This window comes from Akebia trifoliata, chromosome 2 (genome assembly GCF_017979445.1).
Source record: "Akebia trifoliata isolate Shusen 1 chromosome 2, ASM1797944v1, whole genome shotgun sequence".
NCBI classification, from domain to species: domain Eukaryota; kingdom Viridiplantae; phylum Streptophyta; class Magnoliopsida; order Ranunculales; family Lardizabalaceae; genus Akebia; species Akebia trifoliata.
In genome coordinates this window covers 18,908,991-18,928,369 of record NC_141376.1, presented here as the reverse complement: position 1 = coordinate 18,928,369, position 19,379 = coordinate 18,908,991, and the positions used below count along the sequence as shown (strand labels likewise).

At 36.0% G+C, this 19,379-nt stretch overlaps 1 protein-coding gene across 2 annotated transcripts in view; it reads right to left on the bottom strand.

The window, feature by feature from the left end:
* Positions 1-1,747: 1,747 nt before the first annotated feature.
* Positions 1,748-19,379, bottom strand: part of LOC147409866 (BTB/POZ domain protein TNFAIP protein) — a 35,424-nt gene continuing 17,792 nt past the window's right edge. Inside the window, exons 4-10 of one of the 2 annotated variants that reach the window (XM_086431954.1) lie at positions 16,977-17,059; positions 16,734-16,798; positions 9,110-9,171; positions 7,593-7,652; positions 7,432-7,464; positions 2,261-2,326; positions 1,748-1,960 (exon numbers count right to left, since the gene is read on the bottom strand). In XM_086431954.1, the coding sequence (XP_086288080.1) occupies positions 1,916-1,960; positions 2,261-2,326; positions 7,432-7,464; positions 7,593-7,652; positions 9,110-9,171; positions 16,734-16,798; positions 16,977-17,059 (414 nt within the window). In that variant the 3' untranslated portion in view covers positions 1,748-1,915. The remainder of the gene's footprint in view (positions 1,961-2,260; positions 2,327-7,431; positions 7,465-7,592; positions 7,653-9,109; positions 9,172-16,733; positions 16,799-16,976; positions 17,060-19,379) is intronic. The other variant, XM_086431955.1, reaches the window with a different exon arrangement.

Here is a 19,379-nt window from a genome sequence, read left to right as displayed (position 1 = left end):
GTACATAATTATGTAGAAATAAAAAAAGAATAAGAACCACAAAATTTAAGACCCTTTATTTTCATTTTTGTTCGATGTGATAATTATTCATGAGAATTAAAAGGTTGAAGTAATAATGGCCAGTTCTTGAAGTTAAAAAAAAAAAAAGAATCGAACTCTGTTTTTCTAAAATATAATCAGGGTCACTATTTATTTTATTTTCCTTAAAAAGGAAATTGGAAAGGTTCTTCTTTGTGTGATCCATATTTAAGTTGAAAATCCAAATACTGTTACACTAACATGAGTTTAAATCTTGAAATTGATTGATAAATAACCAAAATTCTTGAAGATAAAGTACCACATTTGCCACCCTTCAAATACAAATCGATAGAAGAACAAAATAAAAATAAAATCGAAACTAACTTAAGATAAAATTGAATAAGAGGAGCTAAAAACTAAAATTGAAAAAAGACTTTGAAACCTAAAACCGAACTAAAAACTTTGTAAAAATCTCACAAAAAAATTTAAGAAAAAAAAGATTTCATTAAAACTCAAAACATATTGCGTTCTTTATCTTACCTTTTAACAAATTACAGAGCCCCAAATGGGTGTGTACTTGAAGAAAATCTAAAACAATTGTTTTTTCTTTCATTGTAACTTTTTCCACATAAAATTAGATATGGGTAGTGAAGTACACTAAGGAACCCAATAGGTATCATTGAATTTTCAGAAATAAGTAAGAAATTAAACTTATTATGGAACAGCACCCCAACCTCAACATCATTTTTAAACTAGATATAGAGAGCATCATTTTTAAACTAGATATAGAGAACAACAGTACAGTGAGAATTATAGCAGAAAGATGATTTCAAAAATATATTTTTTTAATTATAAAAGAATTTACAGTTTGAAGTAAACTATACAAAATACTTGTTTGTCTAAATCGAAAACCAAATTCTTCAAGTCCGTCGTCATCGTCTGAGATGAGAGAAAAGAACAATGGAGATAGAGAGGGTTCAGGCATCAATGACGTCGTATTTAAAGGAATTTTTTATTGAGAGGGTTAGGGCATCGTCAATGGAAAATAGAGAAGTAGATCTCCTGGATTTTTTGAGTTTGATGATTTCAAGGTGTTTGCAATTACTCATAGTTTCTATTGAAACTCTGCGTAAAGGAGTCAATGGAAAGTCGAAAATTTGAATCCGATATGAATTCGAATTCGAAAAATCGAATATTATCTGAAATTTCGAATATTGGATTCAAATTCGGATAGGTATATATATTCAAATCCTTCTCGGATACAGATTCGGATATTAACATTTTGAATCCGATAATATCCGATTCGAAATAATATATGATATATATTATTTTATTTGATTACTTTTTTATATAAATAATATAATAAATACTATTTTTTTTTATTTTAATAATGAAAATTAGTTGGATAAGGAAAAATTATGTTGTTTTTTTATATATACAAATTATTCGAATTCTAATCAGATATTATCCAATATCCGATAAGATAATCAGATTCGAATTCGGATATCAGATACAAATTTCAGATTTGGATTTAGATATTGTTGTATCCAAACCAATAAGCATCCGTTGACAGCCTTATACACACGTGAGTTTATTAGTCTTTGGATGCGATTTGTGCCATCCATCATCTTTTTATCCAATGGTTGTGTTGATTTGTGGATATATGAGTTGCTTTATGTGTATATGGATCCCAACTCATATAAATGCAAATGCATCATTCATATCTGTCTAGACACCATAGAACTTGCAAATAAAATAAAATAAAAATTATATTGTGTACACAAACACAAGGGGAAAATGCTATAGAGAGCTTTGGTATTTACACTGAACTAGTTTTCCTGTGAAATTTTCATAGCGAGAGAGCTCTATTCAGTAAAACTGAACATCAATGATTTGGTCATTTTTCTCCTAACAATGATTCGAGAAGAGCAGCTTCTTCCTCCTGCAAGCATACCAGTGGAGAACATCATCATCACTATCACAAAATTCTGTGAACATTTTCCATAAATTAAGGGAAAAAATCGGCAAATAAGGGGTTGCCTGATTAATTCACCAAATTAATCAGTGAATAGTCGAACTAACTTCATAATGCATCTATTATATTGGTTAAAAATGTCATTTTTATTATCCCCAAATGTTTTCTGGCTCTTTCCCGAATTAAACCAAACTGACCCATTTCGAATGATTGCTGATGATGGCATTTTAGTCAACAAAATCAGAAGGGTAAAGAGAAGGTACATACCACTAAAGCATTGAACTCTGTTTCCTCATCTATGGCACCTATGGTGGCAGGATCCTCCAACAAATCCTATGAATGGCACAAGTAATAAACGTGTGAACAGTATGGAGGCAAAGCCAAATAATGAATTACTTTTATAGAAACAATATAGAATATGTATCAGCAAAAATAACTACAAGAAACATTTGAAAACCAGTTACATTCTAAAGAATCATCCAAAAAATGGATGTAAATGGCACAAAAACTGTTGGGGAGATTCCTTGTCGCAACCAGTTCACAAACAGGTTCCTTTTGGTTTCATAGTCGGGCTCCGGTCGGTTTGGGTCGGATCTGAGTATATTCATATCCAGATCCGATTTGTTTTTTTTTTTTTTTAAATTCGGATCCAAATCGGATCTTATTAACTAAAACCATATCCAAACCATCTTACTTTCACTAAATCCGGATCCGACCCAGCTGAATACTTGATTTGGGTAGGTCAGGTCGGATAATTTAGAAATATTCAACATTTTTTTTGCAATATTTCTTTCTCTAATTGTTATACTATTCTATTTTACTATTATAATTATTACAAAATATAATAATTCATGTTATATTAAAGTAGTAGAAATAATATGTTTTTAAAAACATAAAAGTAAAATTTTCAAAGCCATATATCAATCGGATCTAGGCGGATATAATGATTGATCCAGATCCGACTTGGGTCAAAGGACATCAGGCCATATTCGACCCATTTTGTATTCAGGTCAGGTCCAAACCCACTAAATTCGGATTCGGATAAGAAAAATATGACACCTATTTACTTGTCAACCCTCCTAAAGAAAAAACCCATTAACATATAAATACAGATACAACTTCAAAGAGAAACTAATCAAGCCACTTATGGAAGCAAAATAAAGAGAGATCATATATTTTAAATAGCATGTGTCCCTTTCTCTTTGTTGGTGAAACATTCCTTCGACATAAATAACTGATGGTTCAAGAAGTTCATATATTTTAAATAGCATGTATCCCTTTCTCTTTGTTGGTGAAAAATTCCTTCAACATAAATAACTGATGGTCCAAGAAGTGCTCTTAGAATTCTAACATAAAGCAAGAGAAGCTGATGCAGGATGAACAAGAAAAAAACAAAGTACCATGACATCAAATTACAGTAGACGGATGAGGCACACCCATGTGGACACAATTGAACTTTTAAAGCATATCAATAAACCTAAATGAAGATACCAAGTATGAAACTTATTGGAAATAATCTAGTGTTATTTTAATCCTAGTTGTTTAGTAATAGTTTTTATTCTTTTATTTGTTGTAAGGGATTTTTTGTCTTTTAACTCTTTTATTATTATAAATTCCTGCCAAGCTCTCATATCAAGACTAGATAGAATTCTTCTTGGTATCAAAGCCTAGAGAATCCAATGACCCCCTTTGGGTTCACCTCCCTAGGTCGTAGGATCTTAAAGTCTCCTTCCTCCTTTTTCCTTCTTCCTCCCTCCATCAACAACTCTAGAAGTTTTTGAAACCTAATAACTTGGTAGGAACTTCGTTAGAAGGTCTCTCCTTCAGGGGCTTTGTTTTTTCTTGTTCATCTTTCCTTGATCACAGTTGTGATAATATCTTCTGCATTGTGCTTCTACCCAACGATAGGATTTTTATTTGTCATAGGTGGTTTTTCTTGCCTATGACTAGGGTTTCTGTTTGTAGGAGTGCCTCTTATTGCCTACGTTAAGCTTCTTGGGGACTGAGTATACCTGCAACAACTACGTAACTACTGTTTGGGGCCTGCGATACAGTTTCTGGACTGTTTGAAGGTGCAACAGCAGTACGGCTACTTGTACAGCAGTTTCTGGACAGTTTTTGAGGGTGTGGCAGCAATAGGTCTGCTGGTACAGGTTATTTTTGAGGATCTGCAGCAGCGTAACTGCTGTTTGGGGCCTGCGATACAGTTTCTGGACTGTTGGGTGTGACAGCAGTAAGGCTACTTGTACAGCAGTTTCTGGACTGTTGTGAGGGTGCAACAGCAGTAGGTCTGCTAGTACAGGTTGTTTTTGAGGATCTGCAACAACATAATTGCTGTTTGGAGCTTGCAATACAGTTTCTAGACTGCTTGTCGCACTGCTACCCTCCTTCTACCTGCAATTTTTTTTACATAATGATCTCCCTTCTAACCAAAGTCAAAAGTAATGACGACGAATCCAAAGAGGATTCTAATATGACTCTTGGGGCAAATTTCTCAACCTAGTATATCACCACTTCTCTATTAGATGGTCAGAATTTTCAATCCTAGTCTCAATCTATGCGTCTTTATTTGGGTAGAAGAGCGAAAACCACATGGCTTTTGGGTACCATTACTAAACCACCCCTCACTGATCCCAAATTTGAACAATGAGAAATCGACAACTATACTATTCTAGGGTGGTTATTTAATTTCATGGACCAGTGCATCTATACCATGTTTATGTATCATGAGTTTGTCTCAGCCTTCTGGTCAGCTCTCACTCAGACATATGCGCATGTCAGGAACGACTCAAGGATTTATGAGCTTTATAGAGACATAGCACAGGCTACCCAAGGGACTCAGAGTATAGCTGATTACTTTGGGTTTCTTCAATCTCGATGGGAGGAGCTCTCCCATTACGAGTCTATGACTAAGTTGTCTGCAAGGCAACTGGGTATGTAGTTAAGAGGATATCTCGAGATCAAATATATTAGTTTCTTATGGGTTTACGTCACGAGTTCGAGACACTTCGAACCCAGATTCTTAACACCAACCCTTTGCCTCTCTGTTTGAGCAATTTGCAACCATTGATAGTGATGAGTGCCATCGTCGTGTTGTCTCCTCTCACACACTTGGTATTCTCTCTGCTCCGGCTACAGATCAGATGGTTTAACAGCCAACTCAAGTTTCTCCGACTTTCAGACCTCAGGATCAGGGATTCGTAGTCGTGGCAACCGTGGTCGTGGTAAAAGGAATGACCTCACTTGCAGTAATTGTGAAAAGACTAGTCATGAAAAGGCCCGCTGCTTTCAGCTCTATCCTCATCTGATACCACGATCTTCTTTACTCTATCTTTGGGATAGTCTGCTCATGTCGCTAAAGTAGAGTCATCATCCATTCCTCTCACTAATCCTCCTTCCTCACTTGGCACAATTGACTTGCAATAGCTAGAAACTCAAATTGCCACTATTGTTCCAGATCAGATTCATGCTCACTCACCCCTCCTCGACAGTGGCCTCAGTTACTACGCCTCCAAGTACATACTTTGTTTTCTATGTCACTCAACCTAGCTCTACTCCTCTGACATGGGTTACTAATTTTGGTGTCTCTAATCACATAACCGATAAATCTAGCCATTTTACTTCATCTACTTTTCCTACCATTCATAGGGAGGTTCGCCTTGTTAATGAATCTCTTACACCTATCCACAACAAGGGTACCATCCCCTTATCCTCTAAAATCTCACTAGACTCTGTGCTTCATGTCCCTCATCTATCTCTTAATCTTATGTCTATGAGTAATACTATTAGATCCTCAAATTACTCAGTTACTTTTTTTCCTACTCACTACATTTTTTAGGACCAGACTTTGAGGAGGATCTTTGGCAAGGGGTATGAAAGGGATGGGTTGTACTTGTTTGGATCTCAACCTACTGCAATTCCGGCTTCTGTGCTTCTTCTTCTAAGAGTCACACGTTTTCTTCTCAGACCTTAGATTTATGGCATTTTCGATTAGGACATGTCAATTTTTTATATGGACCCTCCTCTTGGGTTTCATCTTCAAAGGGAGTATTTTGAGAAGGTATGTTGCCTCCTTAAATCTTTTTATGGCCTGAAATAGTCCCCAAGAGTCTAATTTCAACGGTTTTCAGAGATTATTTTATCTATAAGTTTTCTAGATGCTACTCAGATCATACTTTCTTTATTCATCGAGGAGTCGATGGTCGTACTATTGTCTTGGTTTAAGTGGATAATATTATTGTGATTGGAAATGATGCAAGTGGATTGACAGGGTTAAGGCACTATTAGGTCGTGCTTTTGAGGTTAAGGACTTAGGTCAACTCAAGTACTTTTTGGGGATAGAAATGGGCCGCTCTCGCTGTGGTATTTCGTTATCTCAGCGTAAATACACATTAGATGTTTTTCTGGACACGGGGATGCTTGGTTGTCGCTCTGCTTCCTCCCCTATGGATCAGAATCGTCTTAATGCTGACTTTGGTGACTTTTTGTTGAATCCTTCTTCTTATTAGAGACGTGTAGGTCGTTTGATTTATTTGACTAACACTAGACCAGACTTGTCCTTTGCGATGAGTGTGGTCAATCAATTCATACATACTTTGCGTATTCCTCACCTCAATGTCATTTATCGTATCCTTCACTACCTGAAGTCATGTCCTGGTCTTCGACTTTTCTACTCTTTCACTACTCAGCCGCATTTGTCATGTTTTACAAATGTTGATTATCCTATAGTTCTCTCATAGATAGGAAATCTACCTCTAGTTTCTGTACTTTTTATGGTGATAACCTTATCTCGTGAAAAAGTAAGAAATAAAATGTGGTTTCTCATTCTTCTGCTAAAGATAAATATCGTACTATGGCCCTTGGCACATGTAAGCTAATTTGACTTTAGTCTTAACTAACAGAGTTGGGATTTTTTATTTCCGGTTCTTATACTTTGTTCTATGATAACAAATCTGCTATCATGCTTGCTTCTAACATAGTTCTTCACAAAAGAACTAAGCATATTAAGGTTGATGTTCACTTTTTCAGGGGAAAAGTTTGATATTTCGTACCATCTTCAGATCAGCTTGCCGACATGCTTACGAAGTTTGTTAGTCCTTCTATCACTAATTCTTACCTTATCAAACTAGGTTTAGTTGATATATTTGCCCCAGCTTGAGGGGGAGTATTAAAAATAATCTAGTGTTATTTTAGTCCTAATTGTTCAGTAATAGTTTTTATTCTTTTATATCTTATAAGGACTTTTTTGTCTTTTAACTCTTTTATTATTATAAATTCCTACCAAGTTCTAAGATTGAGACTTGATAGAATTCTTCTAAACTAACCGTAAATGACGCTCGTGAAATGGAAGGTAAAATATGGCAAAGTAATAAATAAAAAGCAATTCTTTGTAACTATAACCACAAAAGAATATGTGAAGCAGATGAGATTTTGCTTACATCATCAGCAATTTGTAATAGACCATTGTTATCCTGCATGAACAAATTAAAGGTTCTTTAGTTCTTTATTCTATATCACAAACGAATGAGATATTGATTATTTATATTCAAAAGCCAGAACCCAAAAAAAAAAAATAGCAGAGGAGCAATTGGTTATTCACCTTTACAGCAACAAATAAAAGTGGATCGGATGGTGTATAAATCATATAATGTGTGCCATCCTGCGAAATAGAACCCAAGTTCAGGACGGCATTAGAATTGGAGTCATTAGGACAGGGTTATATATTTTGAGTTTGAATCAAACATCATATAGCATATCCCTCTTTATAGTATTAATTAATAATGGAATCAAATTATCATGTTTCAAAAATGATTATAGACTACCCTTAAATAATACTATAAAGAGGGATGGCATATACCTCAACAGTATTATTTAATATACAACAAATGTATGAACATAAATTTGATCATTTATAAATGTTAATGGTATGTATAGGACATGTGGGGGCAAATTGGTCTTTTTCAGTTCCACACATTCCACCTAGTGTAGCCCTAATTCTCTTATATAAATATAAGAGAGGAGGCTCATAGAATATGCTTTTCTATTGAGTCTCTCTCAAGGCTTCTATAAATCTCTCTCTTTTTAAACAATAACAATAAATATGTAGTTTTATCAGAGAGTGAAATTGTTGTTTACAATATCAATGCAGAAGTTTACTAGGTACTGGAGAAAAAGGAAGGGTGGGGGGGTTGAGGGTTTATTGCAGTAACAATATAGAAGTGGCAAGAGAATTCTACTTTATCAAACAGACACGGGTTCATTGCTTAAGCATGGGGACCAATGCAACAAATTGCATTATACCAAAAGAAAAATAAATCAAAACATAGGGAAATTGAATACCTCAATACTTAAAAACCCTCCCAACCTCCAAAGTTTTTTATCTTTTCCTTTTTCAGAAATTGATTCCCACTTGCATTTATGATGGAAAGAACTAAACCATTTAGATTAAAACTTGGGAAAAATTGTGATTTTGATGTTAGAGCAGTCAAAGCCGAATTTGGCATTTTTTTTTCTCCACTTTCAAGTAATTGTGACATGCCTCAATTAAACTAAAAGTATTTGTTGTTATTTGGCAGGGATAGGATTTTGAGGTGTAAATTCAGCTGATCTATGGGTTTGATGCATTTACATTGGATAAAGACATTTCTTTCAGAAATATCAAAGCATAAATTCTGAGATTTAAAATAATAATAACACAAGAAGCCAAACAAATAAATAAATATAATCCCCCAAAATTTTCCTTCGGGCTTACTACTTGTTCTTAAATCACAAATGCCATTACAACGTACACATGAATATTCTTTTAATGATCCATCAAAAAATATATATTATTGTGTAAGCTGGACTTGAACCCCTAAAGCCTAAACACTCATACTGTCTCAAGAAGAATAAAGTATTCATATGCCAAACAAATTACAATAGAACAATGATTGAGGTATCAGAGCTGATCAGCCAATGGTTTTTAGATAATTCAAACAGTATATCCAAATTCTAAAAATATCAATGTAAATAAGGAATTTGTGTAAACCCTTTTAAGGCTATACCTAAAATGTTCATCTGTACATGTTGCAATAATATCAGAAGTTACTCCATAATTTGTACATGTGGTAACCTTACCTGGTGGAAGCAAGTGATTTCTACACCTTCAGTTGGTAAACCATCTATGTCTTCACCATCATCTACACGATTGTAAACCAGAATTTTATTTTTATGGTCATGTAATTACGAACATTACAATAGCTTAACTAAGAAAAATATCACAGAAGACACTTTTCAACAATTGACATTTAGTGTTCCATGATAACCACATTATATTTAAAGTCAATCTATCGATAATGTCGATGATAATCACATTAGATTTTAAGTCAATATATCATGGCCTATTCAGGGATGATGGGAAGGAAAGACTCCAAATGGATAACCAGAAGGACAGCTGAAGCCATCTGGATCCTGTTGAACACAGCAATGATGATAACTGAACAGGCTTTCATAAGCTCCTAGAAGTATATGTTATGGAGATTTGTGGCCATGAAGGTGAAGGCATGTGGGATGCAAATCAAGCCAGCATTCACAGGTTCCAATGGAAATTTTGGAATCATTCATGGTCCTGCATCACATCTGGATCATTGATTAGGTCATAAACTAAAACTAGTCAATTATTTTTTGAAATTTCTATCTTGAAAAGCTTCTACAATGTCGACTCCAACAAGTATAAAGGAACTTTGAACATATCTATCCAAAAGAAACCCAAACACTTCCAGTCAAACATGCAAACCTAGGGAGTGTTTGGTTGCATCATTAATTGCTTTTAAAAACTAAAAGGAACTTGTTTTAGTTTTCCTAGAAACTAGCTAAAGATTTTCTTTTGGCCTTTTTTTACCTTCTTTACCTCCTGGCTTAAAACATCTAACATTTTAATACACTGGAATGTACCACTTTGGCACAAGTCCATGTGATGTTCACAAACTCTCTTTATGTAGAGCTGTCATTATTTTCAGAAATAACCAAATATGTCCATGAAATACCTATTATTCTTGCCTTTTAGGACATATTGTTTTGCAAAATCATAATATAGATTCTTTAAATCCACCTCAATTATCGCTCAACTCAACTTTTCATTATAGGCTGGTCCACCATTGTCACTAATTGGAAAATCTAGTTATTTTGGCTCTAGTTATTATTAGATATAGTTTTTATTTTGCTTTTATTAATTTCTGAATTGTAAGGGCATTTTTATCTTTTGACTATTTTTTTTTTTTTTTTTTTGATAAATATAAATTATATCTTTTGACTATTTTATTAATAAAAATTCCTGCCAAGCTCTCACAAAGAGACTTGACAATTCTTCTTGGTATCAAAGCCAAGGAATCTCGCCCTCCCTCCTTGGTTCCTCTCCTTCTCCTCATTATTCACTAAACCCTAACCTAGAACAACTTCATTTGATCTTCCCTTTCGAGGGTCTTCTAATTTTTTTTCTCCCTTTATCACATGCTGCGATGGGGATTTAAACATATGCTGCGATAATCTTTCTGCATTGTGTTTCTATCCTACGTTAGGATTTATTCACCCAAAACAATTTGTTTTTGGCCTACGATAACAGCAGTGGCTGTTTTTGGGGTGTACAACAGCAACTATTAGCATCTTTCCAACAGCAACCATCTTATTAGCATCGTTTCTGCCCTGCGACAGCCTCTATTAGTATCGTTTCTGCCTACTACAACAGCAGTTGTTGTTCTTAGTGCTGCAACAGCCACTATTAGCATCGTTTCTGTCCTACTACAACAGCAGTTGTTGCCCTTGGTGCTGCGACAACCACTATTAGCAATTTTCTTGGTATTTGGTACTACGACAGCCCTTATCAGCTTCGATTATGCCCTACGATAGCAACAGTGACTGCTTAAGTGTATGCGATAGTAACTAGGCTCGTGCTTGGTGCCCTGCGACAGCAGTAGTGTCTACTACTGTCTTGGTGCTGCCGACAGCACACAGTAGCAATTTGGTGCCCTACACAGCAACAGTGGCTGTTTTTTGTGTTGCCGACATCAATCAGCAGTGGCTGTATATTATAGTAACAGAGGTGCTGTGCCATTGATTTATTTTGTTGTTCTTGTTGCTGTCCTTCAACAGTACTACTACGGGAGATCTCTCTTCAATCCAAAGTTTTTTTGTTGTTCATAGTGCGTAATGACGACAACTCACAAGACTAAGAATTCCAACACAACCCTTGGGGCCAATTCCTCAATCCAGAGTATAATCAATGCCCTACTAGATGGTTAGAATTTTCAGTCCTGATCTCGGTCTGTGCGACTTTATTTGGGTAGTAGAGGTAAATATAGATGGCTTTTGGGCACTGTCACTAAACCACCCCTGACTGATCCCAAATTTGAACAATGGGAGATTGATAACTACATTATTCTTGGATGGCTCTTTAACTCAATGGAGTAACGGATCTCTACCATGTTCATGAATTATGAAACTGTTCCATCTTTGTGGTCAACCCTCACTCAAACATATGCTCATGCTAGGAAGGACTCGAGGATCTATGAGCTTTATTGAGACATTGCCCAGGCTACCCAAGAAATACATAGTGTAGCTGATTATTTTGGGGTTTTCTTCAGTCCCATTGGGAGGAGCTCTCTCATTATGAGTTTATGGGTGAGTTATCTGTAGAAGTAGCCGGGTTTGTGGTTAAAAGGATTGTTCGACAGTAAACATACCAATTTCTCATGGGATTATGCCCTGAGTTTGAGGCACTTTGGACCCAGATCCTTAATACCACTCCTTTATTTGAGACATTTGCAACCATTAACGATGATGAGTGTCGTCATCGTATTGTTCCTTCTCAGACTCAGGTCCCTAGAATCATTTCCACTCCAACTACAGATCAGATGGCTCTAGCAACCAACTCGAGTTTTCTCAACTCTCGTATCCCGGGATTTAGGAATCGTAGCAGCCATGGTCGTGGTAAAAGAAGTAGCTTTACTTGCAGTCATTATGGGAAGACTGACTATGAGAAGTCTCACTGCTTTCAACTCTATCCCCATCTATTGCAATCTCCCGCCACTCTTATCTTTGGGATAGTCGGCTCCCTGTGCCGCTACAGTGGAATCAACATTTATTCCTCTCAGTGACCCTCCTCGGCACTATTGATTTGCAACAACTACATATTCGGATTGCCACTATTGTTCGGGATCAGATTTATGTTCACTCATTCATCTTCAACTGTGACTTCTATTACTACGCCTCCAAATACATCCTCTGCTTTCCATGCCACTCAGGCTAGCTCTGCTCTACTGACATGAGTGATTAATTCTGGTGTGTCTGATCACATGAGCGATGAGTCTAGTCATTTTATCTCTTCTATGTTTCCTACTACTCATAGGGAGGTTCGCCTTACTAATGGATCTCTTACACCTATCCACAACAAGGGTACCATCCCCTTATCCTCTAAAATATCACTAGACTCTGTGCTTCATGTCCCTCATCTATCTCTTAATGTTATGTCTGTGAGTAATATTACTAGATCTCTAAATTGCTCATTTACTTTTTTTTCCTACTCACTACATTTTTCAGGACCTGACTTCGAGGAGGATTTTTGGCAAGGGGTATGAAAGGGATGGGTTGTATTTGTTTAGATCTCAGTCTATTGCGGTTCCGGCTTTTGTGTTTCCTTCTTCTGAGAATCACACGTTTTCTTCTCAAACCTTAGATTTAGGACATGTCAATTTCCAGCAGTTATGTCATTTATTTCCTGCTTTAAAAATTGCTTGTAGTGGACACAAATTTTAGTGCTGTGTGTGAACTTTCTAAACACACGTACTTCTTATATTCCTCGTATGTATAGCGTTAATGTAATATTTGATCTAATTGATTCTAATGTGTGGGGACCTTCCCCTATTACTGCTTTTAATGGTCATAGATATTATGTTACATTTCTTGATGATTATTCTCGTTGTATTTAGGTTTATCTGATGCATTCTCGTTCTGGGGTGTTTCCTATTTTTATCAACTTTCTTAAAATAATTCAAACTCAATACAATATTACTATTAAATCTCTTCGATTTAATAATGGGGGGAGAGGGGAGGGGGGGATGTATATATGATGAGATTCGCTCCCATTTTCATGAGCATAGTATGCTTCACCAGTTGACTTGTCCGTATACTCCTGAACAGAACGAGGTGGCGAAACGTAAGAATCGCCATCTCATGAACGTTGTTTGATTTCTTCTTCGAAGAATACATGTTCCTAAGGTATATTGGAATATGGCAGTTCTTATTGCAACTTTTCTTATTAACTGCGTCCCTAGCGCACCTTAAAGGGGCAAGTGCCTCTTTACGTCCTTCAACCTGATAGTATATTTTTTCCCATCACCTCTTGAGCCTTTAAGTACACTTGCTTTGTTCAAAACAGACTCCCAATCGTATAAAATTGGAAGACAAAGCCATTCGATGCATTTTCTTGGATTACACCTCTATGTCCAAGGGGTATCGGTGTTATGATCGAGTTTCTCACTATGTCATACTCTCTTGATGTTACGTTCTTCGAAAATGTTCTATATTTTCATACCGCATCTACTTTGCAAGACTCTTATTTTGCAAGACCCGTCTCGTATAGTACTGCTATCTCCAATTTTTCCTCCATCTTCGTCGATGCTTAAGGTTTACACTCATCGCCTTTCCCCCCTACACCCTTGCCCACCTCCTCCTTAGATTCAAGTATATCATCTCCTCCCTCTACACATATACCTATTCTTATCCCTTCTATTTATAATTCTTATTTACCTATTGCTCTTCGCAAAGATAAGCGGGGTGTGTTACTGATCATCCTATTGCCCAGTTTATTTCTTATCAGAGTCTTTCTTCTTCTTATCAGGCCTGCCTTGCAACCACTAATTTTATTCGAGTTCCTCAATCTGCATCAAAGGCTTTGAAAGACCCTCAGTGGCCTTGCAGAAAAATAATACCTGGGAGCTTGTTAATCTCCCATCTGGGGAACAGACCGTTGGTTGTAAACAAGTCTTCACTGTGAAATACCTTGCAGATGGTACTATTGATTGATGCAAGGCACGCCTAATTACTAAGGGCTTACACAGACTCCAGGGAAAGAATTTAGTGCAACGTTTGCTCTATCGCCAAACTCTCTACTATTCGACTTCTTATTTCTATAGTTGCGTGTAACTCCTAGCTACTTCACCAACTTGATGTGAAAAACACATTTTTGAATGGTGATTTAACTGAGGTTATTTATATGGATCCTCCTCCATGATTTCATCTTCAGAGGGAGTATTCTGGGAATGTATGCCGCCTTCTTAAATCTCTGTATGGCCTGAAACAATCCCCCCGAGCCTGGTTTCAGCAATTTTTTGAGGTTATTTTATCTATGGAGTTTTCTAGATGCCACTCAGATCATACTTACTTTGTTTATCGAGGAGTGGATGGTCGTTGTACTATTATCTTAATTTATGTGGATGATATAATTGTGACTTGAGATGATGCACAGTTGATTGACAAAGTTAAGGACCTATTGGATCGTATTTTTTAGGTTAAGAGATTGGGTCCACTCAAATACTTCTTGGGGATAGAAATAGCCCGTTCTCGCCGTGGTATTTCGCTATCTCAGCGTAAATACACATTAAATCTTCTTCAAGGCACTGGGATACCTGATTGTCGTTTTGTTCCCTCCCCTATGGATCAGAATCATCGTCTTAATGCTGAATCTAGTGACCTTTTGTCGGATCCTTCTTTCAAATACTTGTAAGTCATCTGATTTATCTAACTAACACTAGACCAGACTTGTCCTTTGCGATGAGTGTGGTCAGTCAGTTCATGCATACTCTGCATACTCCTCACCTTGATGTCGTTTATCGTATCATTCACTACCTGAAGTCGCGTATTGGTCTTGGACTTTTCTACTCTTCCACTGTCCAGCCACATTTGTCTTGTTTTACAGATACTGATTATGCTTGTTCTCTCACAGATAGGAGATCTACCTCTAGTTTTTGTACTTTTTATAGTGATAACCTTATCTCGTGGAAATATAAGAAACAAAATGTGATTTCTCACTCTTCTGCTGAAGTTGAGTATCGTGTTATGGCCCTTGGTACATATGAGCTAACTTGACTTCGCTCTTTACTAACAGAGTTGGGATTTCTTGTCTCTGGTTCTTCTACTTTGCTCTCTGACAACAAATCCGCTATCATGCTTGCTTCTGACTCAGTTTTTCATGAAAGAACTAAGCATATTGAGGTTAATATTCACTTTCTCAGGGAGAAAAATCAATCTAGTGATCTTCAAACAATCTTCGTATCTTTTTCAAATCAGCTTGCCGACATGCTTACGAAGTCTGTTAGTTCATCTATCACTAATTCTCACATTGTCAAGCTGGGTTTAGTTGATATATTTGCCCCAGCTTGAGGGGAGTATTGGAAAATCTAATTATTTTAGCTCTAGTTATTATTTAGATATAGTATTTATTTCTGATTTGTAAGGGCATTTTTGTCTTTTGACTATTTTATTAATATAAATTCCTACCACGCTCTCACAAAGAGACTTGACAATTCTTCTTCTCAAATTCTTCTTTACTAAACTTAATTAGGAGTAAAATGTAGGTACCAATAAGAAGGTAGTAACACGGAAGTAGTTTTTTTAAGTGGTTATGTCATATTCACAAAATCAGAGTACGGGTTTAAAACAAGGAAAAACTTCGGAAAAATGATAAATGAGAGAAATGGGAAATAAAGTACATATAATACACTAGACGTTTATTCTAAGTCTTCAATACATTTTTGAGCAAGAAAACAAAATATTGAATATCTATGCATGATAACATGTTTACACGTTATGATGCTAAAGAAGGCTAATCATCAACATATCTTCCGAGAAAAATAACAGATTATTGAATAAATTAAAAATCATAACATTAAGACCTTATCATCAAATCTCACACCAAACCGCTTTTGTGAATCTCAAAATCCTATATTATGCATCAAATCCGATCATTAAACAACATTCATGAACCAAATCACAAGCAATCATAAGTCTACAAAATTACCACAAACAAATAAATAAATGTGCTCAATTTTTATTTCTTTTACTTTAAAAATAATATTAAAAAAAGTGGAAAAAAACATGTTTAAAATATCAAAAATGCATTTTTTTACTTGTTTTAATTGCTAGAGGTACAATATTTAATTCCAAGAATGTTTCATATCGGAACGTTTAAAAACCAATTAGTACAATACATTATGATACGATACTTTGAACCATTTTTATGATGTCAAAAATGGTTGTGGTAGCAAAGCAATGGGATTGGGGTTCTTGGGCCGTTGGTACATTCAAATTCGGCAGTGGAAATGGATTATTAGGTTTTGTGGGGCACTAGAACGGTGCAAATGTGCAATACAAAGCTTATGTGAAAGTGTGTCAAATGCACCCACTCATGAAGCAAACATGCTATAAACAATTAATTAACAAATCATAACTATCATTCAAACAATTTCAATATTTTTCAAAAAGTAATATTCTGCAAAAGATTTAAAGCATCGCTAATCATCATTTTTTCAGTAATTCATCTTTATGCACATTTATTGAGAAATGTTTCTTTGTAGAAAAAATATTTTTGAGAGAAAAGCAAGTATTGTCCCCTCTGTTTCTAGGTGAGGACACAGGCAGTCAAGTCATGGTTGCTGATCATCCTCTTAACATTTTAAGGGCCATAAATAGAAAAGGGTAAGAACATTGCCTGTACCAAATTCGAATATGTCCTCTTCTGAATAACAAATTCCTCCCCGTGCTGTATAACAAAATCTGATAAGCAAATAAAAATAAGGAACTAAATCAACAGTTCTAGGGGACTAAACATCAAAATTATGGAAAGAAAAGATGGCAATACAGTACTATTCTCCAAAGTTCCAATGTACTACATCAATTGAAAGGTACTATCTTTTTCACACAGCTTGGAAATCCTAGTTTGCTGGGAACATACCCACTAAATACCAAATGCATATGTATCTTGGCAAGAGCATAAGCAGCAGCAGGAAGGATAGCTTCAATTTCCTCATCACTGACCTGCAAAAAATTACAATGATGTTCTTATGATACATACTTGAAAAGATCATCAACTTCCAACAATAAGGGGAAACAAAAGTGGGGTCAACTAAATAACCCTCAAATCCACCAGAGATGCATTGGTAGAATCCATAACTTTTGACCCATAGGAGAAAGAAACGTTTATCTTTTTTCATGAGTGATAGCATTCAAAGCAACTTATCCAATAAATTGGATAGTTATCTGCTAAGACACTCGAATTCTAGAACTATCTTTTTCTGGATAAAGAAGAAAGATAAAAATATACGGCTATAATTCAGTAATTTGACCAACGAAATAACTAAAATTCAGAAAAAATAAATACTAGAAGATTCAGAAAAAATAAATAAATAAATAAAACTTGTAAAATGGAAAAAAAAAAAAAAAAAGTAGGAGAAACTCAGTAAGCATATGACAAAAGATAGACTAATTGAGGGAGGAATCAATATGCACCAAGGGATATAATGGTGATAATTCAGATGAAATCGAGAAAATGGTGGCTGAGCTAGTGGTGGATATGGTCCTTTTGGGACTTGGGGAGAGGAGGGGTTGCAATGTCAAGGAAGCCATCGAGAGATTTGGTAAAAGGAGAAACAAAATTGAAGCTGAAAGCAAAGAGTAATGGTTAAAATATAAGGGAAATAAATCCATTCATGCGTGCAGATTCCAGAAAAAAGTTCCACAAATAATTTGAATGAAGTTTCATTAGGGAAACATAGGAATATTCAGGAAAAGCAATGTCAACGTTCTTCATATTCAACCATATCTCCCACAATTGCTACAAAAAAACCTTTTATAAGATGATTGTCATTGTCTTGAGACAATGAATAAAAATAGTTAACGCATACTATTGGAACTAATGTAATTTATTAGTTTTCTATAATTTCCATGTAAGGGCATTTATGTCCATTCACACTTTAGTCAATATAAATATTTGCCAAATTCTCATTATGAGACTTAATAATTCTTCTTTGTATCAGAGCCCTAGAGGACCCATCGATAGCCCCTCCTAGGGTTTTCCTCTTGGATTTTGGGATCTTGAAACGTCACCTCCTCTCTTCCCTTCCAATCCTTTCTTTAGACCTTGAAACCAAACAAACCTAACAGCAATTTCATTAAAGAGTCTCTCCTTCAAGGGTTTCTTTTTTCTTTTTGGTTTGAGATCCCCTAATCACATATTGCGTTAGGAATGCTATTATGATAAGATTGGTTCACCATGTTGCGAACAGGATTCTATTGGACTGTCACAATAGTTCTATGTTCTAGGCTGTGCAATAGGGCTACTGGCTGGGTTGTGCGACATAGTTTACCCCTTCCTTGCCTTTTCTTTTTGGTTTGTTCGATAAAGCTGGGCTGTGCGACTAGACTGCCCCCACCCTTGCTATTTTCTAGTCTGTGCAACTAGGCTAGATTGTGCAACTAGATTGTTGGCTGGATTGACTGTTTTTTGGTGGTCAGTACGACTAGGGTGTTGGTTGATCTGTGCAGCTGGCTTCGATACAAGCTGATGGTTGTGATAAAGGCTGATGCAATTAAAGACTGGGATAGTGTGATGCTTGTGTGACAAGGCTAGGCTACTGGCTGGGTACTTGTGTGATTCGATGATGTTGATGTGTCGCGATAAAATTGGTATATGACATCACTGTTGTGTTTTTGCGATTGTGCTATTTTTTAACCTCTTCATAGATCGCGAAAGACCTCTCTTCAAGACAAAGCTTTGTCTTTATGCCTCGGTTGTTTTTCTACTTGTTTTCATCTCCTTTTTGCACCCTAACTCATCAAATTGTAGTCTTCCTAAATTTGATTATTTGTCTTTCTTTTTATCCTTTTGTTGTTGAAAGTTATGGCATCGCATCAATCTTGGTCTCGGTTCGTGAGACTCTATTTGGAAAGTAACGGCAAATCTAGATGGTTTTGGGTGTTGTTACTACTCATCGTGGCCAAAAGAGCCGTAGTCGTAATCAAGGGAGTAGTTTTATTTACAGTCATTGTGGAAAGACATCCCATGAGAAGGACCGATGCTTTCTGCTCTATCCTCATTTGTTGAGTTTTACAGCCACTCGTTCGTTGGGGTATTCTACTTTCCATGCCACTACTGTCTCTCCTGACACTGTTGATTTACAACAGCTTCAGACCCAAATTGCCACTATTGTTCGTAATTAGATCCGTGCCCATACTCACTCATCTTCGACTGTGGCCTCAGTTACCACGCTTCCAAGTATATCTTCTGCATATCATGTCACCCAGTCTGGTCCAACTCTCCTGACATGGGTTATTGATTTTGGTGCCTCCGATCACATGA